Consider the following 26107-nt stretch of genomic DNA (forward strand, 5'->3'; position numbering starts at 1 on the left):
TGCTCTAGAGCGAGGAAGTTCTCTTGGGTTTCCACGTTTATTTACGTGCCACAGGCAAACCTTGTCCTCATTTCAGCTCCTGGCATGAGAGGTAGCCTGGGGCAGGCGGACCAGGAAGAGGGAAAACCTAACAGAAACTGGAAATGGTAGCTAAGCGTTCCTTACAAGGCTGGCAGATCTGGAAGGAGAGATAAGAATGGCTTCCTTTCCTCTGCTTGATGGGATGGGGGGCGGGGTAAAACGCCAAGGCTCCGGCCAAATCAACTTTTAAAAGTGTGTGTGTGTGTGCACGCATGCACACACAGACGCACACACACACGTGCACATGGAAGGCTGGGGGAGGAGTAAAAAAGAAGAAGAAGAGGGAATGGGGTGTAATTTTAGCTCCTTGAAAGCTGATCTAGTTCAGGAAGAGCTAAAAGGAGGAGAACAGGAGGTAAACAAATGAGGTTGTATGTGGCAGGCGGATGGTGGGGGGACACTCAGTCCAGCTGGCTTGAGTTAACATGCTCTTTCATTGTCTGGGCCTTTGGAGGTGAAGTTACAGCTCTAGAGTTCGAGCCAAGCAACACGTGGGGTGTGGGGGGGTGGGCTGGGTGGGGAGAAGTTGAGCTTCAGATGAGATTTTGTGCGCTTGCCCTGAGCGCATGTGCAAAAGGGGGGTGGCGAGTGGTTTTCTCCTGCCTCCTGGTTTCTTGTTCTTTGTATCTGAATACAAGTCCAGGGCTTGCATACTCTGTGTGCAAAATTTGGTATCTGCCCCACAATCCAGAGGCCCTCCATTCCTCCAAGATTCTAGCCCTTGCAGTTGGTGAAGCAGGCTTGAGGCCTTAAAAGAGCCTTTGCAACCAGGAAAATGAGCAAACGTTCTATTAGCTAGCCTGTGCCCCTCCTCATCCTTTTCCTTGCAAGAAGAATTTAAGTGAAAATTACATTTTCAGACTTTATTCCAGGTGCAGATTTTGGCAGAGAATTTGTTTTTAGAAAAGCAAAAAACCCAGAGCATTCTTGAGCCTCCCATGGGAGACTGGCAGCTTTGTCGACCAATAGCCTCCGAAGGGGTTGCTAGTCTTCCAGGGATCATTTACTTACCTTATTTACTTAGTCTCTTTGACAGCGCACACAGATTCACACTGACGTCTCCCTGTTCTCTCCCTTCTTGTTCTGCCTTCTCCTTCCAGCAGCAACAGACTTTGCCACTTTACAAGGACACGTTGACTTACAAAGTTCATGGCGGGGAACGTGTTTCCTAACAGTTTGGCATTGCGCACAGGAGAGTTGGGAGAGTTGCTGTGTAACATGGAGACATCTGCCCCTGGAATCAACTTGGTAGCATGGCCTGCCTGGCTCCCATAGTTGTCCCTGTCATCCATATGGAGAAATGGTGGAGGGAGGGTGGAGTAGACCAGAGACTTCAATGCATGCAAACTGCGGAATAAGGATTATGCAGATGTCATCTCAGCTAAAAGCTAGCAAATGAAGATGGGGAGGAGGGTTATTTCTGAGCTGTTGCTGTAATACTTTCAACCTGCCTGTTTTGTCAAATAAACCATGGTTTATCATGACACGTATAATAAGGTTACCAGATTTTTTTCAAAGAATCCGGGGACACTTTTTTTTTTTTTGAAAAGAGGAAAAAAGTTATTAAAAATAAATTTTCTTAAAAAAAAGAAAGAAGTAATATCTTCTTTTCTGTGTTCTCTGTCGCATGGCCTTCCCCTGGGCCCTGGCCTGCTCTCTTGGAGTGCTATCTGCCGTGGAGAAGGCTTGGGTCTGGCCTGGGCTCGGCCACATGTCCTTGCCACCCAGTGCTCTCCTACCTCTCCTCCTCAGCAGCGGTGTGGCAAGGTCGGGGCTCCCCTCTTTTTTCTCCTTCCTCTTTCTCTCTCTTCCTTCTCCTTCTCCGCTCCTCCTTCTCCCTGCATCGGCTCCAGGGTTTTTACTGGCCCCGGAGCGACGCTGGGCAGTCGGCCGGTTGGCCGGGCGCTCTCACTCCCACCTTGATTTGGGTCGTGGGGGGGTGTCAGCGGTTCCCCCAGTTGATGCGCCAGGCGTCCCTGGTTCCCCCTTGGCAGTGGCGGGGGTAGTGGCAGTCTCAGCAGCCCAGAGCCAGCCTGGTAGCACACTTGGGTCTGGCTGGCTTCAGGAGCTGCTCGCTGCTGTGGCATCCGCCATTTTGCCTCACCAGAAGTCCCCATATGATGTGTCTTGTGCCGTTGAACCAATCACGCAACATTCATTCCCTACTAATAAATCTACAACACTTAAAATATAAATCTGGGAACATTAAATGAAATCCGGGGGCATTCCGGGGACGGATTTTGCCTGGGGACAGATTTGTTAATCTGGGGACTGTCCCCGGGAAACAAGGATGTCTGGTAACCATAGTGTATAAGCTGCAACAAGCCAAGGGCTCACACCTTCCCTTCTGCCCACCTGACTAAGAAGAGGACTCTGGAAGCATTTAGTTTCAGTTTCCCTTAGACCATGGGTAGGCAACCTAAGGCCCGGGGGCCAGATGTGGCCCAATCACCTTCTCAGTCTGGCCCACGGAGGGTCCAGGAATCGGCGTGTTTTTACATGAGTAGAATGTGCCCTTTTATTTAAAATGCATCTCTGGGTGAGTAACATCTTGGTTCCATCCATTGACCAGACGACTGTTGGAATCCTGGAAGCCAAGACCCAAGTTTGGGGCAAGTAGTCTTTGGTCAGAGAACCCCAGCAGAGATCTAACATCACAAAACCTGCAGCAAAGGAAAGTGTGAAGATATACTGTAGGCTGTAAACCTTTTAAAAATGTGCCATTGCCAAGAGTCCCAAAATGTCCCCCTTTAAAAGCTCCATCCAAGCTATCCCACTTCCCTAGTGTGGAGCTAGACCATACGTTTGGTAAGCCATAAAATGGTTTCCTTACAAAACACTTTAAAGTTCTGATTCATGTGCTTTTCCATACAGCGTCAGATAAGATGCACAGGCAGTCAAAATGTTCCTTAGTTACAAAAGGCAAAAGTTTCTAAACTACTGGTGTAGAAAAACACTAGTTTCAGACTCTGTTCTGCTCTGAAACAAAAGAGGCTGTTTAAAGCCATGCAGCTGGCTGGAGCAACCAGCTTAGAGCTCCTTACATATTGAAATCCACATGAGCGAGAACCTTACAAGGACCAAGAACTGTAACAAGATGCCTTCGTTCTCCTTGTTTAGAAAGAACTCTGTTGTAACTCAGTTGTCCTGTGGATGCGGACAAAGGAAAGGACTGTGAGTTTGGCCAGTCATCACCAAGCATAGGCACATGGTGTAGGTGTTAGGAAAATTCAGTTTCTTTGGATTCTGCACCTCTCACTTGCCCGCAATCTTGAAATTTTAATGTACAGTGGTGCCTCACAAGACAAAATTAATTCGTTCTGCAAGTTTTTTCTTCTTGCGAGTTTTTCGTCTTGCGAAGCACGGTTTCCCATAGGAATGCATTGAAAATCAATTAATGCGTTCCTATGGAAACCGCTTGCCAGGCTGGCGGTGCGGAGAAGGGCTTTTCTCCCCACCGCAAGCCTTCAGGACAGGTACGGGAACAGAGGGGAAGGCGCGCAGCACTTCTCCCCTGTTCCCGGGGCTTGCGGTGGGAGGAGGGTTTTTCCTCCCCACCGCCAACATTCAGAACAGCATTCTGAATGTTGGCGGTGGGATGGAAAACCCTCCTCCCACCACAAGTCTTCAGGACAGCCATCCGAAGGCTGGCATGGGGAGAAGGTCTCTCCACCCCGCCGCCAGCCTTCGGAGGAGGTCCGAGGACAGTGGGGAAGACGCGCTGCGCTACCCCGCTGTCCCGGAGATTTCCCTATGGGCTTTCGTCTTGCGAAGGAAGCCCATAGGGAAATTCGTTTTGCGAAGCGCCTCCAAAACGGAAAACCCTTTCGTCTAGCGGGTTTTCCGTCTTGCGAGGCGTTCGTCTTGCGGGGCACCACTGTACAGTTTTAAATATTGTGTAAACTGCTCCAAGATTTTTGGATGAAGTAGGATATGAATCAAAGAAATAAAATGGCACAGGTATAAACGAAGCTGCAATGTAGGGGTAATAGTATTGCAGTCAACTGACTTTACGCAAGAGTAGACCCATTGAAATTAATGACCATGATATACTTCTCTCTATTGATTTAAGGGGTGTACTCTTAAGTGAAAATTATTTGAATTCTTTTGCTGCAATGGCTACTCTTCTGGAAATGGCTACAATACGGGGATGGTATCAGGATAAGAAGCCACTTGAATATTCTGTCTGAAGGACCACAGAAAAGTATGCAGATCTGGACGTTTAACTCTTCATAGATACAGACATTCCAGCCTCTATTGCAATCCTTCTTCTTTTTCTCTCTTAAGGCCTGGTCTACACAAACAACAGATAAAATGCCAAACCCTTTCCTGGGCTGCAGCACTTCATGGTAGAGAGAACATGTTTAAATTTTTCACACTACACACACAGAGAGAGAGAGCAAAAGCATTACACAAAGAAAAGTAATGGGGAAAGGCTAAGTTTGAAGCCTTCTCCCTGACTTCAAATTTCCTTTACGTAGTGATGGTTCACTTGTAGCCTGAGGTGGTCCAATTCAGGACCAGCCCTCTTGTTAGAGTATACCAACACTGGGGACAGGGTGAGACTGGTTTGGTTCACATATTAATGCAGACGTATGTAATTTGCACTTCCCAAACCGATACAGAAACGGAAACACAGCTATCCTCCCAAATCCACACTTTGTTGAATTCTGCAATACAGATCTCCCAACCTCAAAAAAAATGTGTACCAAAATAAAAAGTGCCTGTTAGGGAAAGGTCACACAAAGAATGCATATATTAGTTAAAATAATGTACATAAAAAGGATTATATAATGGGAAATGTCTTGCAAAAATGCATGTATTGTGCAAAATGAATGCAAAAATGCATATACTAAACGTAATTGTGTACGCTACAGAAATGCATATATTAGGAGACGGATTTTGCACTGAGACCACTGGAATCTGGCCTCTGGAAAGCAGCTTGAGACCCCCTTTGCACCTTCCTCCCACCCCCCATTCTGCTTGCCTTCTGCTTTCTAATGCCGGGTGTGTCCCTTTATCCCCCGGGAGATGCTCCAAATTGGACCAGTTCCGGTTTGTTAAATGCCTCTCTCTCTCTCTCTCTCTCTCTCTCTCTCTCTCTCTCTCTCTCTCTCTCTGTGTGTGTGTGTGTGTGTGTGTGTGTGTTTGGCCAGACCAAAACCTTTTTCATCTGCCCATATGTTGCGCTTCCTTCGCCTCCAGAGGGTGTGGGGACAGGGCTTGGCAGTTATGCTTCAGAATATTTTTACCTTTTGTTTGAGAGATGCAGCCAGGCAGGCATTTGTGTCAACTGAAAATACAGATGTTTGCCCACCACTCCTTCCTTAAAAAGCAGTCCCTTATCCCAGAGCGTCAGCTGATCAGCTAATGTCGTCTTGTTACCTCTCGGGCAACATAGTTTTATAACAATGCCGTTTCTGTTTCTCTTGAACAGGAATATTCCCTCTCCCCACTTCTCGACTTAAAAAACGAAACAAAAAACCACGCTGGAAAGAAACCACCATCTGCTGTTCTGTTTTTGTTTTTCCTCTCGCCCACACTCGCTTTTCTTCTTCCTCTTCTTCTTCTTCAATGGAGCCTCCTTTTTTCCTTTTTTAAAGGATATCAGCCAACCCTTGCCCTAAACCGCTGTTATTCTTTGGCCGATTCTTAAAAAGATAGGCAGCCTCGAGCAGATCTCAGATGCTGGTGGGAAGGAACTTGGTGACTGCATGACGTTCCATTTCCCGTTCACGCCAGAATGACAATAGTGGCTGGATCTTAACTTTGTTTGGAAAAGCTCCATGCATTGTAGTAATCAGCTGCCTGGGCTTCTGCAGAAAGTCTGACTGAGATGGGTGCAAGGCCAATTCAGAAGAATGTGTCACCCACGCTGCTTAGGGCTGATTCACACGACCTCGGAAGCCCATGGGGCAAAGCTACGTGGGCTCTGTTTGGGTGCGTGTGTCCTACGGTACGAAGAGGTAATTGCTGGCTCAGGGGCTCAGTCTGAAGCCCCGAGGCTTCTTATTTGGCCCCCACAATAGCTCCCTACATAGTTATACGCCTCCTCCCCTTTCACTGCCCTCTGCTCCTTTTGTAAACAACTGCTTGCTTACTTACGTTTCAGAATACTTTCTTGTTATGTAACAGTCCGAGTCTTCATTGCAATATTGAAAACAGGGCATATGGGTTAGCGCTATAATTATATTCCTCATTCCAACAAATAATAAAAATAATATCTGCCAGTTTAGATCTAACTATTTTTGACCACATGTTCTCTGAGCCCTTTGCAAGGTCGCTGTTCGGAGAACTCTCTTTCCCCCCCCCCCCCCCCGCCTTGCAGCTGATACATGATTTTGCTCTAGTTGGCAAGCTCAGAACCAACTCCAAGATTACATTAGCAGCTCTCCCCCTCAGATAACTGGACAAGATCATTTGTGCACCAAAGGGTGTGAAATAAAACATGCAATCATTCATCCAGGGAATCTTATAGCCAGCTTCCAAAACACATTCCCAAAATACGTATGCATAAAGTCAGCATAGCATTGCCAATACCGTACAGGGATCATACACCACATCTATTGTATAAATGTTTCTGCCTCTGGGTATCCAAGTATCACTGGCACTGAACTTTGAAAAAGCTTTATGAGATTGGAGCTGATGATATTTGACTGGACTTTATTGCAGACCTATCTCCATTCATGTTCCAGATCCTACCTCCTAGATCTCTTTCCCATTTCCCCCTTGCATAGAATTGCTTCATCTGTTGCCCTGATTCAGCAGTAAATAATATATTTTTTCAGTTTATACTTTTGACTTTTTTTGCATCTTAGACTTCAATCTTATACACACTCATTTGGGAGTAGCTGCCTTTGAATGCAGTGGGGCTTCCTTCTAAAAAGAAATGCGTAGGTCTGTACCGTTTATGTTTCACATTTAGATCTTGGCCCTGCAGATTTTGATTTCTTTACTGCACCATATCTCATTTCTCACCACACTGGTCTTGTGAGGTAGGACATTTCTGTTCCATTTTACATGATGGGAATGTAGTGTTGAAGATGGCCTCCCAGTTAATCCACGGCCAGGTTAACCGTTGAACCCAGCTCAGTTCCAGAATCGTGACACAATGTGGGTGCCAAATTCCTTGTTTTGGTGCCACCACCACCCCGGCCTTGCAACAAACATAGTTTGGGCTTGAGGGCATGTTGCCATAGCAACTGCCCCCTTTAGGCCTACAGTGCTGATAAGGGCCTTTGCAGGAGTCTCACAGGGTGTGCAGTCTGAATGCTTATTTCCTGCTTTCAGCAAAGAGATATTGTGTGTGTGTACATGGGGAGGCAGGGAGTGTGCGCCTGCCATTGCCACAAAAGGTGTCCCACAACATGAGGCCCACTTTAGAACAAGGCAAGAGAATGAATAACAGTATGACTCCATCCCGCCATTGTTAATCAGGAGTTCCAAGGAAGGCCTTCCAACCATTATTTCGGGTCTGCTAGATCCTCCTTTAAGGGACGCGGGTGGCACTGTGGATTAAACCACAGAGCCTGAGACTTGCCGATCAGAAGGTCGGCGGTTTGAATCCCCGCGACGGGGTGAACTCCCGTTTCTTGGTCCCAGCTCCTGCCAACCTAGCAGTTCGAAAACACACCAAAGTGCAAGTAGATAAATAGGTACTGCTCCAGCGGGAAGGTAAACAGTGTTTCCGTGCGCTGCTCTGGTTCACCAGAAGCGGCTTAGTCATGCTGGCCACATGATCCGGAAGCTGGACGCTGGCTTCCTCGGCCAATAAAGCGAGATGAGCGCCGCAACCCCAGAGTCGGTCACGACTGGACCTAATGGTCAGGGGTCCCTTTACCTTTACCTAGATCCTCCTTTAGGGCGAGAACATGGGAACTTCAATCTGTTTCTCTCACAAGAGGCCTTCTAGAAAGGAATGTGGCCAAGATCTAGCAGTGCTTAACACAGGTTGCCAGTTCATAGGGTCATTTTTGCAAGCCTATCAAGGGCTGGACACTTCATCTGAGATTTACTGGCTGATTATCATTCCTGAATCAAAGCCAAGAACTTGGCTTGCCCAAGTTATCTCCAGAAGTTGAAAAGGGAACCTATTCTACCCACCCACCCACCCTGAGCCTGCCCAGGTGCCCTCAGGTGCTGCCTCTGGCATCCATTTCATGTGGTGGCAAGGCAGAAAGACTCTTTAAGCTAAAAATCTGGCATGCTCACCCAGAATGCCTTGCTCCTCCTCCCAGCCCCAGTTCTATCAGTTCAGGAAATAAGTGACAGCACCATTCTGTGTCTGCGGTTGATGAACCACAGGAAGTTGGTTTAGACAGGAAACATAAGTCTTTGTGATGCAGTGAGGCTTTGCATAAATGAAATTACCTTTTAGCACCACAGCGCCTTCGTTAGTAAAGCTAAGGTGCCTCTAAGTGTGGCCAGGTGTGAGGAGATGGCAGCCACCGGGTGTGCATGACCAGAGCTAGCCAGAATGCACTTCAGACGTGCATTAAAAGTATGGCATTTCTTTGTTGGAGAAGGAAACCACAACATTCGGATGACTGCAAATGTCAAAGGATGGCTGTGTTTTGGTTTGCATATTGTTTCGGAAGGTGTGGATTTGATAGGTTTGACTTTAAATTTCTCCTCCATCCTTACCTGATAGGAAGAGGCTTCCTTCGTTCCTCCTGGGTTGAGGTCAGATGTCTCTTCAGCTGCTGCTCAGGATGGGACGAATGTGGCCTTAGGAGGGTCATGAGGGGGCCAGGCAGGCTTTTGTTTCTGATTGTCCCAAGTGCATGTCCAGGACCAGATGGCCCCTTTTGAAGGCTCCTTTTCCGTTCTCATTGCCAACAGGTCATAGTTGGTTTCTCGTGCCTGCCAGGTTCTAACCAGGACTCCTGGAGATGTTTAATCAGAGTCAGCATGCAGCTGAAAATCTAGAGGAAGAAGAAATACTTAACATTTCTCCAGCAGTACAGTGTGTTTCACTTACGTTGTCTCAGGAATCCTTTCAACAGTTGTGTACAATAGGCCACAATCAGCCTGTTTACAAATTTTGTTGTTGTTGTTTAGTCGTTTAGTCGTGTCCGACTCTTCATGACCCCATGGACCAGAGCACGCCAGGCACTTCTGTCCTCCACTGCCTCCCGCAGTTTGATCAAATTCATGCTGGTAGCTTCAAGAACACCATCCAACCATCTCATCCTCTGTCGTCCCCTTCTCCTTGTGCCCTCCATCATTCCCAGCATCAGGGTCTTCTCCAGGGAGTCTTCTCTTCTCATGAGGTGGCCAAAGTACTGGAGCCTCAGCTTCACGATCTGTCCTTCCAGTGAGCACTCAGGGCTGATTTCCTTAAGAATGGATGTGTTTGATCTTCTTGCAGTCCATGGGACTCTCAAGAGTCTCCTCCAGCACCATAATTCAAAAGCATCAATTCTTCGGCGATCAGCCTTCTTTATGGTCCAGCTCTCACTTCCATACATCACTACTGGGAAAACCATGTTTACAAATAGCAAACTTAATTCTCCGACTGCCAACCCTTAGCCAGAATGGCACCATCCACAAACTACAGGAGAGGAAATCTCAGATTTGTGGAACCCCAAGGTTTGCAGAAGTACCAAAAACACTTTTGGGGGAGACCCTGTAATGAGGACTATTAAGGACTGAGCATGCTCACTGCCTGCACAAAGTGCTGAGTGACTTGACGGTGGAAGGGAGGGTTGAGAAATACTCGGTACTGCAGTGTTTTGGTCCCAGTTGTCATTCTGTGTGTGTGTGTGTGTGTGTGTGTGTGTGTGTGTGTGTGTGTGTGTTTCAGAGAGAGAAACATTATACTCTTAAGCATTATACTAGAACATGGGGTAAGTCTTACCATGCTCAGTAGAATCGGAAGCACATTATACTAAGGGTGTCTCCAGACTGTCAGTATTTTATGGGAGTGATTCGGTTGAATGCCAGAACTTTAGGCTTATGCATCAACATGCTACTTTTTAAAAAATAAATAAATTCACTTTAAATAAGCAAACAAAAACCTGGACTTCTCGCAGTCTGGAAAGTGATGAGGCAGTGCATTGAAAAATGTGGGATGAATGAATGGCTAATGAGAAAATGTATAATCTGGATGAAAAACTCATTGTAGTGTAACTGCTCTGCAAACAAATCAAAGCAAATTCACAATAAAGACTGCATATAAACTCAGCCCTGCATAGGCTTTGTGGAAGCAAATCTGGATGAATGCTCCACATAGAGGTCATTTGGAGGGGCCCTAAGGACAAATATTTCAAATGGCGTCAACATTGCTACTCTCTGGCTCCATCTTTTGGCCAAACACAACCCCCCGCAAATGTTGGGCCCGTGGCCCCAAAGATTATGTGGTGAGGGGACATAAGAACTCACTGCTGAGGTGACAGGGCATCACACATCAATGCGAAATTGCAGAAACAAAAGTACTAGTGTTCTGATATGTTTGAATCTTCGTTAATTCATTAAATATTTGTAATAAAATAAAATGTAGCACTTGGCTGCAGGAATTCCACTTTCAGTTTCTGTCAGTGGGGGAGCTGCCACAAAATGTTGCAGTGGGGCCTGCCCTCCCCTGCTCCCTTCTCCCAATTAACCTCCGTCTCCAGGGTCCACGACCAAGACGTCAGCAGGGACCACACCTAGGTTTCAGGTTTTGGCTTCTGAACTGACCAACAGTGGAGGTAAACCCAACCAAGTTGGTGGCCGTCTAGTATTACTCTTCATCAGGGAAAGCGTAGCCCCCCAACCCTGTTGTCCACAACCCACAGTCTTTGGTACCACGAGTGGCAAGCGCCTTATTGGATCCATTGAGGGCATCTAACTGGCTTGTGCCACCCCTGGCAAATTCCTCTGCAGCCCTAGGAAGCAAATCCCTTGGGTAGGGCCAGGGGGCTGAGTCACCAGTGGCTGCTACTGCACCCGGCACAGCTGCTTGGGCCTCTCCTCCCCATTCCCTCTAAATTCACAGCGCAGGACAGTTGTGGGTTGGGAACAGGATAGTGGAGTACTAGAAATGATTAAGACCAGATGGCATGCATGCCAGAGCTGCAAAGGAAGGCGTGTGCCTCTTATTTCCCCCCTCAAAGTTTATTCTTCGACTAAGTTAGCCTTGATGGTTTGGAATTGGCATTATTTCTTAAAAAGTAATGGGCATAGTCCCTGGGCACCCGCTAGGTGGGGATTTGGGCCCTGCAACCCATTTGATGTTGAGACCCCTGCAATGCACAGCTGTGCCTCCTCCGTTACCGCCATGGGGAGAAGTAAGAAAGGTTTCCATAGCTGGCAGCTGCAGAGGCCGAAGGGGCTTTGTTGAGAGCAATTTGGAGGAATGCAATGTGGGCCCTTTGCCTTCTCGTGGTTGCTCTCGTCACTTCTGATTCCTTCCCCGCTAGAACAAAAGTGACTTTGTTGAGACTCCCGTCCTCCTTGCATTTCCAAGGAGTCAGAGAGCGAGTGAGTCAGAGTCTGCGGGCTTTTCAGTCTGGCAGGTAGCCTGCCTTTTCTGAGTAGAGCTGGCCCCGTTATGAATCAGTTCTGGGTGTGTGTATAGATGGTACCCTGGACTGAGCGGAAGCAGGAATGGTAGGAAGGAATAAATGTGTGCACGTTCATTGTCTAAAGGGCAAGTTTGTGAATGGTGCAAGAAAATGTATGGGGATGTGCATGAATGGGAACAGGAATAAATGGTGTGCTTATTTTTTCCTATGCCACCTTTCGTACCTAATAACAAGGAGATGCGTAAAACCCAGGAGCAATCCATTGACAAAAATCAGACTAAAACGGCAGACACTTAAGTCAATGGCAGGTAATTAAAAGAAACCAGGTGGTATAAACAACCAGCAAAGGCATCAGAGAACAAATGTCTTTTCAGCAAGGACCAAAATTACATTAAGGGAGGCGCTTCCCTCAGTTCACAGGGGAAGTGGTTCCACAGAAAGGGCGCCACCACTGAAAAGGCCCTTCTTCTGGGCACCACTAGGTAAATCTCTACAGTTTGTGGTATGACCAGAAAGGCCCTGTCTGACTGTCTTAATGCAGGGGGCAAGCTGATATTCAGAATGGTACTCCTTCAGCCAAGCTGATCCCAAGTTATTTAGGGTTTCATAGGTCAAAAGCAACCCATTAAATCTGGCTTGGTGGCATATTGGCAGCCGCTAACTGCTATGGACCTGCTCCTTTGCGGGGAGCGAAACCCTCTCTAGGGTAACCAGATATCCCATTTCCCAGACCCAGGAACCACCTAGCCTCTAGACTTCTATCTTGTTGGCTCTCACTCAGTGGTGCACTCAATGGGTGTGTGTGAGTGTGTGTGTGTGTGTGTGTGTGTGTGTGTGTGTGAGAGAGAGAGAGAGAGAGAGAGAGAGAGAGAGAGAGAGAGAGAGACTTATGAGGCCGGGGGCCAGCGCTGTCCGGAGACACTTCCGGGTCACGTGGCCAGCGTGACATCGCTGCTCTGGCAAGCCAGAACTGCACACGGAAACACCGTTTACCTTCCCGCTAGAAAGCGGTACCTATTTATCTACTTGCACTTAATTGTGCTTTCGAACTGCTAGGTTGGCAGGCGCTGGGACCGAGCGACGGGAGCGCACCCCGCCATGGGGATTCAAACCGCCGACCTTTCGATCGGCAAGCCCTAGGCGCTGAGGCTTTTACCCACAGCGCCACCCGCGTCCCAGAGAGAGAGACTTATGTATGTCTGTATGCATTAGTGTGTGGTTGGGACAAGATTATATTCTGTATGATGGCAATGTAGGGATAAGTGTTTGTGTGCGACTGACTCATGTTCTCCCGTATGAAGAGAACATTAGAGCAGGCTGCTAGAAAGCGGTTTGAAAGACTTTTCAGATGGGCATATTCCCCTCCACCCCAGTTGAACAAGTTCCAGGCTTTGAAGAACTGTGTTTGTTAAACCCATTATAACATGACGCAACTTTTCATTTTATTTAATTTTCCTGTGTAACCTGAGACCTTTCTTTACCCGTCCTCTCTGTAGTTGCATTAAAGCACTCTCCTGGGGATGAAAACCAGCACTGGCAGCGAACCTGTATTATCTATTGGGGTACACTCACAGCCTTATCCACTTAGATCAGCAAATTCTCATCTTCCTCTAGATTACCAGTGGGGAGGCTGAGGCACAATGCCTCCAGAGGCAATGTTTGCAGAAAGCTGAACTGTGGAACTGCCTGCCACAAGGAAATAGTCATGGTGAAATATTTAGCAGTTTCCCCAAAAGGGATTGATTAGATATCCACAGAAAATGAAGCCGGTGATTGCCAAACCATTATACCAAATTCATAACAGGACTGGGCCAAACCCGTCTCTTAATATGAGGGATTGATTAAGGTGAGGCATTGACAGGGACAGGCGGTTCTCTGCCTGTGGGTTTCTGGCATCCCTTGAAAGCATCATATACACTGATCTCCTTTGTTGGCATATTCCATCTGGCAATTCTCATACACGTTGTTCAAGAGTTTTCCTTTTCCTCCTTCCCCTTTTCATACAGGGCAAGGGAGATGGGTTAGGGGCAAAGCCTGAATTAGAAATGCCATGTGAATTCAGCTAAAAAGGCAATGTGATGTTTTGATCTCTTAATGGGTGGTGGTAGTGGTGGGGGGGATGGATGCGGGTGGCGTTGTGGGTAAAACCTCAGCGCCTAGGGCTTGCCGATCGCATGGTTGGCGGTTCGAATCCCCGCGGCGGGGTGCACTCCCGTCGTTCGGTCCCAGCGCCTGCCAACCTAGCAGTTCGAAAGCACCTCCGGGTGCAAGTAGATAAATAGGGACCGCTTACCAACGGGAAGGTAAACGGCATTCCATGTGCTGCACTGGCTCGCCAGATGCAGCTTGTCACGCTGGCCACGTGACCCGGAAGTGTCTCCGGACAGCGCTGGCTCCCGGCCTCTTGAGTGAGATGAGCGCACAACCCTAGAGTCTGGCAAGACTGGCCCGTACGGGCAGGGGTACCTTTACCTTTACCTTAGTGGTGGTGGGGAGAATACTAGATAGTAGTTGATTATTATTTTTTTAATGCCCAGAAACAAGAACTATGCATGAGACATTTGGGGCTGGAGCCACTGAGGAGCACATAACCCACTTATTCTTTGGGTTTCCGTATTAACAACAGTTTTGAGTCCAGAGCAGTGACTCATGAAGGAGATGCAGAGGAGACCCTCCCCTGAAAGTGGGCAATTCTACTGCACCTCTGCATTGGAATCCAGTGACACCCAGCAGATTTATTCATGGTGGAGGCTAATTTGGAGGAAGCAAGTCCAGAAAAGTGAATCATTTGGAGATCTAGCAGGCGGCTTTTCTCTGCAGATGGCATTTTGGGCTCACAGGAGACTTGAATGATGTTCATTCATTCGTTCTCCAGTTCATCCATAGCATGCTAGCAGCTTTCTTGTAGCAAACAGGTTCCACCTTGACCACTGTTGACAACGAACCACAGGCAAAAAGGGCTGAAAGCCACACGTCTTGGTTGATAATTGAGATCTCCTGCTGGACTGGAGTGACATGGTAATGCAGGAAATGCTTATTTCCCTTTGACAGCATCCTACCTCCTCACAATAGAACCCAAATTGAAGTTCATGTGGTTTCAAATCCAGGTCTTCTTGTCTGAAGGGCAGAGTGGGGAATGCTGCAGCCTTTAGCTCTTCATGGCTTTATTATACCCAGAAGCTGCTCCTAGTATCAGTTTTCAGTGTGAAGCTCTGGAACAGGGCTGTTCTGGTAGCTGAGGGCACCACAACCCATTCATGATTGTATTGGAGTGAGTCATGTTTGGTTTTATTTTTAGAGATTTCTTAAATTTCCTGCAACTGAACACTTCCTTGGCTTGGTAGAGGAGATATTGCAGGCACATTGTACTGCTTTTATAGTCCAAAAGTGGCACACATGCTTTCAAAAAAGCTATAAATAAATGTCCTAATTTCCTCCTCGTCTGAAGGAGACGTGGTGGCTCTTCTCTTTTCCCTTACTCTCTTGAATTTCTTACTGCAGTACAGGGAAATACTATTGAGCCTGCCTAAGTCTTTTACCAAAAAGTGAGCAGCGTTATAAATTCCTAGACTGGCTGGTGCAGGGTTGGAGAGGCAAGGACCTTGAATGAGGCAAGGACCTGGAAGGGCTCAGTCCTCCTGGCTTTCAAATTTAACTACAAGGAGTAACTCTCCTGGCTACCAGCCTGTGCCCATGGCAAGGGGGAGTCATGCTTCATCTAGATGTTATCAAGGATGGGAAAAAGCGAGAGCTGAGAGACATAGAAAAATCTCTGTATAGGGTTGCTGAGTACCTTGGTCTTCATCTGGTGTGTCACCCCAGAGAGGGAAGCAGAAAGGAAGGGATAAAGACAGGGAGACAGAGAGGAGGAGAGGAAGACACATGTAGGCTAAAGGATACAAAAGCATGATTTATTTATTTTTGCTGCATTCCTGTTCACCAGGAGCAGGTAACCTTTTGGGCACAAGTGTAGGGGTGCCATATTTCAAAAAGTAAAAACCAGGACATCCCAAAAGTTGTTGAGTTCCTTTCCTTTCAAAAACGCCAAAAAAAACCCACGTGATTTTTATTGACTTGCCTAAGATCCAGCACATTTCAAAAATTCCCCCCGGATGTCAATTCCACCTTTGAAATCCAGATGTATGGCAGCCCTACACAAGGGAAACCTTTGCAGCCTTGGCTAACCTTCCGAGGGCCATGTGCCACTAGTGGGTGTGGCCACTTCTCACGCACATTCTCACATGCACACCCAGCCACACAGAGCACACAGAGTGGGGTTACTAGCCCCTCTCCATTAATCAAAGGATTGGTTTGGTGATCAAGTAGAGAGGGCAATGTGTATGCCCATCAGCAGACTGGGATGCGCCCACCTCAGCACTGTGTCTACTTCTGGAGGAATCTTTCTTTCTTTCTTTCTTTCTTTCTTTCTTTCTTTCTTTCTTTCTTTCTTTCTTGACAAATTGACTGAACTGGAGTTAGTTAACCTGAGAGAAAGTCTCATTGAACTCAAGGCCATCTCCTTCTGAGTAGGCATATTAAGATTGCATTGTAAATGTGGATCCATGTTGCACCTTTGAAATGAAAAGAGGGCCGTTTCTTGAAAAGGTTAAAGGCCATTGGTTCATTTCAGTAATTTTATTCCTGGGTTTGGCATGTTTTTGATTAAAATACTGGACACTAGACAAGTCAGTAGATTATTGTGCTGTCCAGACCAGACCAGTTTGCCAGCCTCACCCCTAAGTCAGTACATTGCTGTATGTAACCAATATGCTCCTTGACAATCCCATGTCTTGCCTACACTTTCTCTTGAAAGAGGAAGTCCTTCCATGCATCCCAGAATGTATTCCATGGAAGCAGTCCAAGAACTCCATCCACACCACCTGTCTCTCTGCTCCTCTCCTTAGAGCTCCATGAACCTCCCTCCTGACAAGGCTCGTCTCCTCCGACAATATGACAACGAGAAGAAATGGGACCTCATTTGTGACCAGGTAAGGTGGGACGCGGGTGGCGCTGTGGGTAAAACCTCAGCGACTAGGACTTGCCGATCGCATGGTTTGGCGGTTCGAATCCCCGCGGCGGGCTACGCTTCCGTTGCTCGGTCCCAGCGCCTGCCAACCTAGCAGTTCGAAAGCACCCCCGGGTGCAAGTAGATAAATAGGGACCGCTTACTAGCGGGAAGGTAAACGGCGTTTCCGTGTGCTGCGCTGGTGCTGGCTCGCCAGAGCAGCTTCGTCACGCTGGCCACGTGACCCGGAAGTGTCTGCGGACAGCGCTGGCTCCCGGCCTCTAGAGTGAGATGAGCGCACAACCCTAGAGTCTGTCAAGACTGGCCCGTACGGGCAGGGGTACCTTTACCTTTTAAGGTGAGGCTGCCCTGTGGTGGTGGTTGATGGGGTGAGATTCCACTCTGTCATTAAAGCTACAAATCATATCATGGCAGAGGCTGATGACTCAGACAGGGTCACTGCCAGAAACAACTTCATCTCCCCTTGAGCTACAGTTCCTTGACTCCCTTTGAAAGAGCAGGCCAGATCCCCTTATCATAATGCATTTTTCCTACTTGACTGCTTAATTCTTTGTTGTTATGAGAATGGTATCCCTGTTACCCGCATGATTAACGGGAAAATGTAAACATCTGACCTCCATGTGGGCCTGTTTCAGGCCATAACATTATTTTAGCTATTTATATACTGCACAATTACCAAAGTTTCTAAGCAATGGAAAAGCTCTTTCATTTGATTTCAAGATTGCTTCCATGCCGAGCATTTACTGTGGAGCATAACTGTTTTGCTCATGTCCTTTTCACGGGGCATCTGCACAGCACCATGACCAAAACATTCGGCTCCTGTGCATTCTGCCACCCACCTGTTGAGCTCAGAAAATTCTACAAGCCCCTAGCTATAGACACACCCAGCTACCCATAATACACTGTGATACGATTCCTCCCTGTCTAATCAAGGAACCCACAAAATTTAGGTTCAGGAGAAGAGAGTGGGATGAAATTGTCCCTCCATTTATTTTCAGTCGTCCCTTGTTCCTGTACATTTAACATCAGCTTGATCTGAAGATATTAGAAAGTGATAATCCTTATCCCTATGTTATAAGCAACTTGGAGGTTCTTGCAGATCAAGGTTCTGATAATGGCATAGGAGTGGTCCATGTCATTCTTTCCTAGTCAGTTGACAAATCCTATTAGCAGCTGTTTGTGCCTCTGCAACAGTAGCAGCCAGCATGGGTATCCCTCTGTGTGTTGCTGTCCTCTTAAGTCCTCTCAGGTCCCAGCCAGCATAGCCAGCGGTCAGGACTGATGGAGGGCATTAGGTTAGGTACCCCTGCTCTTTAAGGGAGGCCTATCAGATATGTGGGTTCATCATCCAGGTTACAGCGATGCATTTGTAGTAATAAACCAAGAGCCTATGTTCCATAAATCACCTTGGGCAGTGACTGGGGACTCATGGAATAACGTTTTTCTCTGCCTGTGGGTTCCCAGATGAAGATGTTGCTTTAGACCGGTCCAAAACCATAAGAGGGAGACCATAGGTTCTTACAGCCCAGTTCTGTGTATGCTTATTAAGAAGTTAAGTAAATTCCTTTGAGTGCAGTGGGGCTTACCTAAGATTGCAATCCTAAGGGGAAAGGTGCAGATTCTGCTAGCATTTGAGCGGTGGGACAGAAGGCCCAGAAGAGAATGTATATGAGTGGAGCAGATAGTGGAAATGGCTTCCTTTCAAGCTTACGATACAATACAATACGATAATCTTTATTGTCATTCCCCCATAAAAAGGACTCCTAACCATTAGGTCCAGTCGTGACTGACTCAGGGGTTGCGGCGCTCATCTCACTTTATTGGCCAAGGGAGCCATCGTACAGCTTCCAGGTCATGTGGCCAGCATGACTAAGCCGCTTCTGGCGAACTAGAGCAGCACACGGAAACGCCATTTACCTTCCCGCCAGAGCGGTACCTATTTATCTACTTACACTTGACGTGCTTTCGAACTGCTAGGTTGGCAGGAGCTGGAACTGAGGAACGGGAGCTCACTGTGTTGCGGGGAATCGAACCACTGATCTTCTGATCGGCAAGCCCTAGGCTCTGTGTCCCGGCACAACCAGGTGCCTGTGAGAACCAATAGCCCCCCCAACATTGTTTCCCAGCAATTAGTATTTGGAGGCCTGCTGCCTTGGATCCTGGAAGGTAGCCTGTAGCCATGAGTAGTGGCCATGAATAGCTTTATCCTCTCATGCTCACCCCGTAGCAGGGATTCGAACTGCTGACCTTCTGATCAGCAAGCCCTAGGCTCTGTGTTTTAACCCACAGCGCCACCTGCGTCCCATGTCATTGCCCCATACAGAACAACAAAATTGAAGAAGAAAAAAAATCTACATAAGACATTGAAACCAATAAGCCTGCTTATTAGATGTACAAAAGGAGCACCTGGAATTCAGATTACCCAGGAAGCGCAAGCCACCAGACAGCGTTGTCATTGGTGCAAGTCAGGGCAACACTGAGGCCTGCTATGTTAACAAATAAATAGTGGGGACCTTTCCCCTGTGGTGACCGAGGCCAAGCTTGGCTCTGTGCTTTTGAAGACCTAACAATCATTATTCCTGCCTTCTGCTTCTTTCTTCTTTCTTCTTTCTTCCCTGCCCACCCTTGACCTGGAACAGGAACGATTTCAGGTGAAGAACCCACCCCACACATACATTCAGAAACTGAAGAGCTTCCTTGACCCAGGAGTCACCCGGAAGGTAAGTCGCTCAGAATATTTAATGTATGCAAGTTCCATTCATAGATGGTTTACAAGACTGGAAACATCAAACAAAGCATTGACCATGCAATATGACAGTGATGCCCTCCAGGGCAGCCCACTCAGGGCATGTTGCCACAAGAGGAACAACCTCCCTTCTCCTCCAGCCCACAGCTCTGGGGATTCTCCAAACACACATCTCTGAGCCAAAATGGAGGGGGAAGTGCTAGCAGGACTCCATCTGCTGTCTCCCACTAGCACAGCTACTTGGTTGGCGCCAAGGCCGTTGCTCTCCCTTTGTTACTACCAGACTAGGGCGAGGCGGTCCTTCCATTTGAGGATTTCTTCAAATAGAGGCCTTAAAACAGAACATGAAGCTATCCTACGCCAAGATATCACTTGGCCAGGCAAGGCAAGTTGCTCATCCTGAAAAGCAAACTCTGAGGCTAGGCCTTATAGCACAGGTGGAGAACCTGTGGCCCTGCAGGTGTTATTGGACTCAAACGTCCATCAGCCACAGCCAGCATGGTCTTTGGTCAGGGGTGATGGGAATTGTAGTCTGGTACAACTGGAAGGGACGCGGGTGGCGCTGTGGGTTAAAGCCTCAGCGCCTAGGACTTGCCGATAGAAAGGTCGGCGGTTCGAATCCCCGCGGCGGGGTGCGCTCCCGTCGTTAGGTCCCAGCGCCTGCCAACCTAGCAGTTCGAAAGCACCTTTGGGTGCAAGTAGATAAATAGGGACCGCTTACCAGCGGGAAGGTAAACGGCGTTCCGTGTGCTGCGCTGGCTCGCCAGATGCAGCTTGTCACGCTGGCCACGTGACCCGGAAGTGTCTTCGGACAGCGCTGGCCCCCGGCCTCTTAAGTGAGATGGGCGCACAACCCCAGAGTCTGTCAAGACTGGCCCGTACGGGCAGGGGTACCTTTACCTTTACCTTTTACAACTGGAAGGTGCCAAGATGGCTACTCCTGGTCTGTGTCATAGTAAGGAATCTCACAGGCCCTCCAGTTCTTGCAGAAGTAGTATTATTTGTATAAAGAACAAGGGGTATAGGAGAATATAAGCAGGGACTGGAATTAAACACAGAGAAGGAGGTACGAAAATAACGGATGCATTTAACCCAATGGTTGATCCTACCCTCATATGCAGGCTTGATTGTAGATGAGGAAGGTAAATTGGTTGTATCCTGCCAGTAAAGTGTGGTCTTTATGCTTGTAGAAGTTCCGTCGGAGGGTGCAGGAATCCACCAAAGTGCTGAGGGAGCTGGAGATCTCTCTAAGGACCAACCACATTGGGTAAGTCATGGGTGGACCCTGTCTGGGTCTGAGATATTTCTGCTCTAACATGCTCTGCATTGGCCTTCTTCAGCCTCGGTGCGCACAGTGTTCTGAGGACTGCTCAAGGCTTCTCTTGCCTTAAGGCAGTCACCAGATCCTGCCAACATTACATGGACGTGTGTCTTTGTTTATTGGCTGTTTATTGGCCTTTCCGAAATGCGAGCAACAAGATCCATGTTGGAGGCGGACTAAGCGGTGAGAACTAGAGGCTTCAGTCGACACCCAAGTTATGTGGGGCATGAGCCAGCTATTTTTAAACCCCTTGAGATCCAATGGCAATGTTCAGCACATGCCCAGATCTCTCCCACTGAAGTCAATGGGATTTTAAAGCGCTTAATTTTGAGTGGATCATGCATGCTATGTGTAGCCAGGGGGCAGATTTACTGTGTGTGCAAATGGGTTAATAAAGTGGTGCAGTTTCCCAACTTGACTTGGTTCTCTCTCTGTTTTCCGTGTGTGTGTGTGTGTGTGTGTGTGTAAGCACCTTCTTAATTTGGATTATATAATGATGATGGTTTCTATAATTCAAGAAGCTGTATAGGTTTTGGCTAATACGTGGATTCCCAGGTGAAATGCAGCTGCTGAGGAAGAGGTGTGGAGTTTTAGCAGTCTTCTCAACATCAGTTAATTTCTGGAATTTACCCAAGGTTGGGTGATTTAGATAGCTTTAAAATGGGCATTAGACAGATCCATAGAGGTTGAATCTTTTGATGGCTACTAGTCATGATAGTTTCCGTGTGCTGCGCTGGTGCCGGCTCGCCAGCTGCAGCTTCGTCACGCTGGCCACGTGACCCGGAAGTGTCTTCGGACAGCGCTGGCTCCCGGCCTCTTGAGCGAGATGAGCACGCAACCCTAGAGTCGGACACAACTGGCCCGTATGGGCAGGGGTACCTTTACCTTTACCTTTACTAGTCATGATAGTTATATGGACTCCCCAGATTGGTGGTAGCAGGAGATATGCCACTCAATACCAGTAGCAGGTTGGGAACATTGGACAAAAAAAACCTCTTTTGTAAAATTCCCGGAAGTGCATAAGCTAAGTAAGCTACAGCTTAGGGCCCCAGGTTCTTAAAGGGCCTCCAAAGACATTTTTTAGAAAAACTAAATTTCAAGTTTTGCCTAAGTGGTTAAAAAATTAATGGGCTTCTTGCTATATATATGTTTTAATTACAGTGGTGCCTCACAAGACGAAAATAATTCGTTCTGCAAGTTTTTTCTTCTTGCGAATTTTTCGTCTTGCGAAGCACGGTTTCCCATAGGAATGCATTGAAAATCAATTAATGCGTTCCTAGGGAAACCGCTTGCCAGGCTGGCGGTGCGGAGAAGGGCTTTTCTCCCCACCGCAAGCCTTCAGGACAGGTACGGGAACAGAGGGGAAGGCGTGCAGCGCTTTCCCTCTGTTCCCGGGGCTTGCGTGGGAGGAGGGTTTTTCCTCCCCACCGCCAACATTCAGAACAGCATTCTGAATGTTGGCGGTGGGAAGGAAAACCCTTCTCCCACCCCAAGTCTTCAGGAAAGCCATCCGAAGGCTGGCGCGGGGAGAAGGTCTCTCCGCCCTGCAGCCAGGCTTCGGAGCATCCTTCCGAAGCCGGGCGGCGGGAGGAGGTGCCCCCGCCCCACCGCCAGGCTTCGGAGCATCCTTCCGAAGCCGGGCGACGGGAGGACGTGTTCCCGCCCCGCCGCCCGGCTTCGGAGCATCCTTGCGAAGCCAGGCGACGGGAGGACGTGTTCCCGCCCCGCTGCCCGGCTTCAGAGCATCCTTCCGAAGCCGGGCGGCGGGAGGACATGTTCCCGCCCCGCCGCCCGGCTTCGGAGCATCCTTCCGAAGCCGGGCGGCGGGAGGAGGTGTCCCCGCCCCGCCGCCAGGCTTCGGAGGAGGTCCGAGGACAGTGGGGAAGACGCGCTGCGCTTCCCCGCTGTCCCGGAGATTTCCCTATGGGCTTTCGTCTTGCGAAGGAAGCCCATAGGGAAATTCGTTTTGCGAAGCGCCTCCAAAACGGAAAACCCTTTCGTCTAGCGGGTTTTCCGTCTTGCGAGGCGTTCGTGTTGCGGGGCACCACTGTAGTGTGTTAGCTTTTCGTTGCATCCTAACCTATGTATTGGTATATATGCAAATATGAAACTTTATCATTTCTGCTTTCAATGTCCTTTCTGTTGTGTTCTTTGTCTTCTGTTCCAAAACCTTTAAAAAAGAAGTAAATGGGAGGAAGTTAAGAAAGAGGTGGGGAGATCTTTTGGTGATGCTATGGGGCCTCTTAAACTTGACATAGCTTAGGGTTCAGCATGTCTGCTGGTTGGCTGCTGTAAGAAGCAGGATGCTTCCCTCACTGGCCCTTTGACCTGATCCGTTTGGGCTTTTAATGTCCAACTGTCCTAGGAATCAGTCCAACGAAGCAGAAAATGGTCCACCTGGGTGATGGTCCATTTGACAGGCAGGCCAAGAAAAGCAAGAAAAGAAAAAAGGAGGGTGGGTTAGATGAGGACGTTCTTCTTCAACGCTTGCCCTCGGCCTGCTGATAATGCTCTAGCCTGCCTGAGAGGCCCCTATCCTCCCAAAGGTTCCCATGCCTTCTGTTGTGAGCTAGGAAATGCGCCGCTATCGCCACCTGTCCTGGCTCCAGCTGGAAGGGAAACGCCAGCAAGAGCAGGAAGCCGAACTGTTCCTGTCCTTAGTTTCTGGTCACTGCCGGCCGGGCGGGACTTCCTCAGGGTGGCTGGAGCTGACACCGGGAGGGGTTGCTTAGTCAGCAAGACTGGTCTAGGCCATGAAAGAGCGGCAGTTTGGGTGTGAGAGTCAATAACAAAGAAGGGGGGATTGCTAAATGCTGGGGATGAGAGATTGTGAGTGAGAGCTAAATATTTTGAGGTGTCGTTAGGGTTTTCCATGAAATGGGGATGGTGGCGTCTGCGGATTCGTGGTGGAGAATCCTACAACTGTAGTGCCAAAAGAGGCCTCAAGAAGGTTATCTGTTCCAAAGCCTTGCTCCCAGACATTAAAAAGGCACCTATACAGCACAAGGTCACAGGCTCTATTATCTTCTAGATTTTAGCAGGCAGTTGACGGAGAGCAAAGGGGGCCAAAATCTACTGACACAGAGGAACAAGGAACGTGTTCAGTAAAGTGCACCCGAATATGTGGCTAGGTCACTTGTTCTGCAAAAGTGCAGCTCTGCCTCCCCCAACCTACTGCAAAAGTCATTTGCTAATATTATCTGCAAATTAAACCTTTTCCATGTAGCCCATAATATTAGCAACTGATATTTAGTCATAGACATTGGTAATGACCAGCCATTTATATGGAAGCCAACTCACAATATTCTGTCACAAATGGGTGTGGCCAAGAAATAGAACTGGATGTGTGCTGAATTTTCACGGGGTTCATTTTTCACATCTTTCTAGAACGGTAGCTTTGCTCAGTGTCCCTCCAGACAGCCTTTTTATTGTGCATTTATGCTGATTCTTATGAATGATATTGTTGGAGTGATTATATATAAGAACCCCTCTTTCACACCTGCAAAAGGTTTTGGGCGGACATTCTACCTTGTTTCCAATCAGCACATGTCCCATGACTTCCTGCTGAAACCCTGCAGTTCTTTTATACCACAAATTGTTGGTTTATTTTTGTTGTGCCTTTGTTGCGCTATAGCACAAGGGTGCCCCTCCAGACAGAAATAATACGATACTATTGGGGAAGTACCACAGAACAACTAATAAAGCAGGATAAGGTCTGGAAGGCCCAATATAAATCCAGCCCTAATGTGCCATTATTGTATCAGTGCCAGCTCAGACACTCTTAGTATAGCAGGAGCAGGGATATTAGCCTTAGGAAAGCAACTATCTCTACTCCCTGTGCATCATGCTAGGGTGCTAAGGTTAGGAGCCTCTAATGCAGCGTGCGTGTAATACTGGTCTACCTTTTAAAGGAAAAGGACCCCTGACCGTTAGGTCCAGTCGCGGACGACTCTGGGGTTGCGGCGCTCATTTCGCTTTACTGGCCGAGGGAGCCGGCGTACAGCTTCTGGGTCATGTGGCCAGCATGACTAAGCCGCTTTCTGGTGAAACCAGAGCAGTGCACGGAAATGCCGTTTACCTTCCCGCCGGAGTGGTACCTATTTATCTACTTGCACTTTGACGTGCTTTCGAACTGCTAAGTTGGCAGGAGCAGGGACTGAGCAACGGGAGCTCACCCCGTTGCGGGGATTCGAACTGCCGGCCTTCTGATCAGCAAGCTCTAGGCTCTGTGGTTTAGACCACAGCGCCACCTGTGTCCCGGTCTACCTTTTAGGACTGTTTTAAAGATTAATGTGGTAGAGTGTGTGGATCACTTTGCACGATTAAATAAAGCACCATGTATACCTAATTTATTCTAATTACTACTAGAACCACAAAGGGTTTGTTGTGGAAATTACAAAGATAAACACTGACTGGAACTAAAAGTATGAAATTGTTTATAAGAGTCATAAGGAATAAATTACAGTGCCTCCTGCAAGTCAGTAAGAAAGGAATGCATCTTTTGTTAAAAGTAGGTATGTGTGAAACTCTTTTTGCTTTATAACAGTGCAAGCATACATGGGAGTTCTTTTTGGGACTGTTCCTGATATTCAGCTATTGAAGAGGAACAGAATAAACAAGCCAGCTTATATTCCACATGCAAAATTGCAGAAAGCAGTGAGCAGTGTTGGCTGCACATTACAACAGAATTTTGCACTTACTTTAAAACCAAGAAGGCGCTGGTCCTTAAGCCTGCAAAAAAAGGCTTGAGAGTTTGTGGGAAATGTCTGATCAAACTGTGGCGACAGGAATGATGGGCATAGTGCTGGAGTAGCTGTGGAGGATTGACAGCCGTCATGACATACAGCTTCAGTGCCATGGCTATCTGTTTGTCCCTCCCCTTGACTAGCAGAAGTGGAATAAATTATGCAAAATAAGCATATGTTTTGCATACCGCAACTTGATTTGCATAATCTGCGCAGCTGCTGGTTTCAGCTTTTCAAGGAGCAGAACGTGAGCTAACTTGGTACACAACATTGAGGGGTGTTGTTGTTTTAAGCTATGACAAGAATATAGTCTGAAAAGCAGGCTGGGTTTGGAGACAGCATTGCACTTTTGATGGGAAGAGCCTTTTTTTAGGAATGTGTGATTGGGACTGGGGAGGGACAACAGGGAGAAGAGCAGGCGCTCGGAGCGTGATCCTTGGGGTGAGAATAGGAATGTTGCAAAGCGCACAAGGGAGTCCCTGTGTTCGTCTTTGAAATGCCGAGGGGGGAATGTTCTTGCATGCAAACAGCCCTAATCTGCTACAAACAGTCCGCCTGCCCTTGAGAAAAGTCCCTCTGTTTTTCAGGAACTTACTTTTTCTTTCCCGTAAGCAGCGCAGCCTTGCCTATTCAACTCAGTAATCCTTCTGGAGGGAGGGAGGCAGTTCCAGAAGCGCAACC

At 47.9% G+C, this 26107-nt stretch overlaps 1 protein-coding gene across 8 annotated transcripts in view; it reads left to right on the forward strand.

Moving 5' to 3' along the window:
• Positions 1 to 26107, forward strand: part of FMNL3 (formin like 3) — a 106864-nt gene that overhangs the window by 32631 nt on the left and 48126 nt on the right. For all 8 annotated transcript variants that reach the window (XR_003705568.2, XR_003705569.2, XM_028721404.2 and 5 more), the window contains exons 2-4: positions 16493 to 16576; positions 19254 to 19334; positions 20551 to 20627. Coding sequence is in view for 6 of the 8 variants with exons in the window: in XM_028721404.2 (XP_028577237.2) it covers positions 16493 to 16576; positions 19254 to 19334; positions 20551 to 20627 (242 nt within the window). In the remaining 2 variants the exon portion in view is untranslated. The remainder of the gene's footprint in view (positions 1 to 16492; positions 16577 to 19253; positions 19335 to 20550; positions 20628 to 26107) is intronic.

The sequence above is a fragment of the Podarcis muralis genome, chromosome 2, assembly GCF_964188315.1.
Source record: "Podarcis muralis chromosome 2, rPodMur119.hap1.1, whole genome shotgun sequence".
Taxonomy (NCBI): Eukaryota; Metazoa; Chordata; class Lepidosauria; order Squamata; family Lacertidae; genus Podarcis; species Podarcis muralis.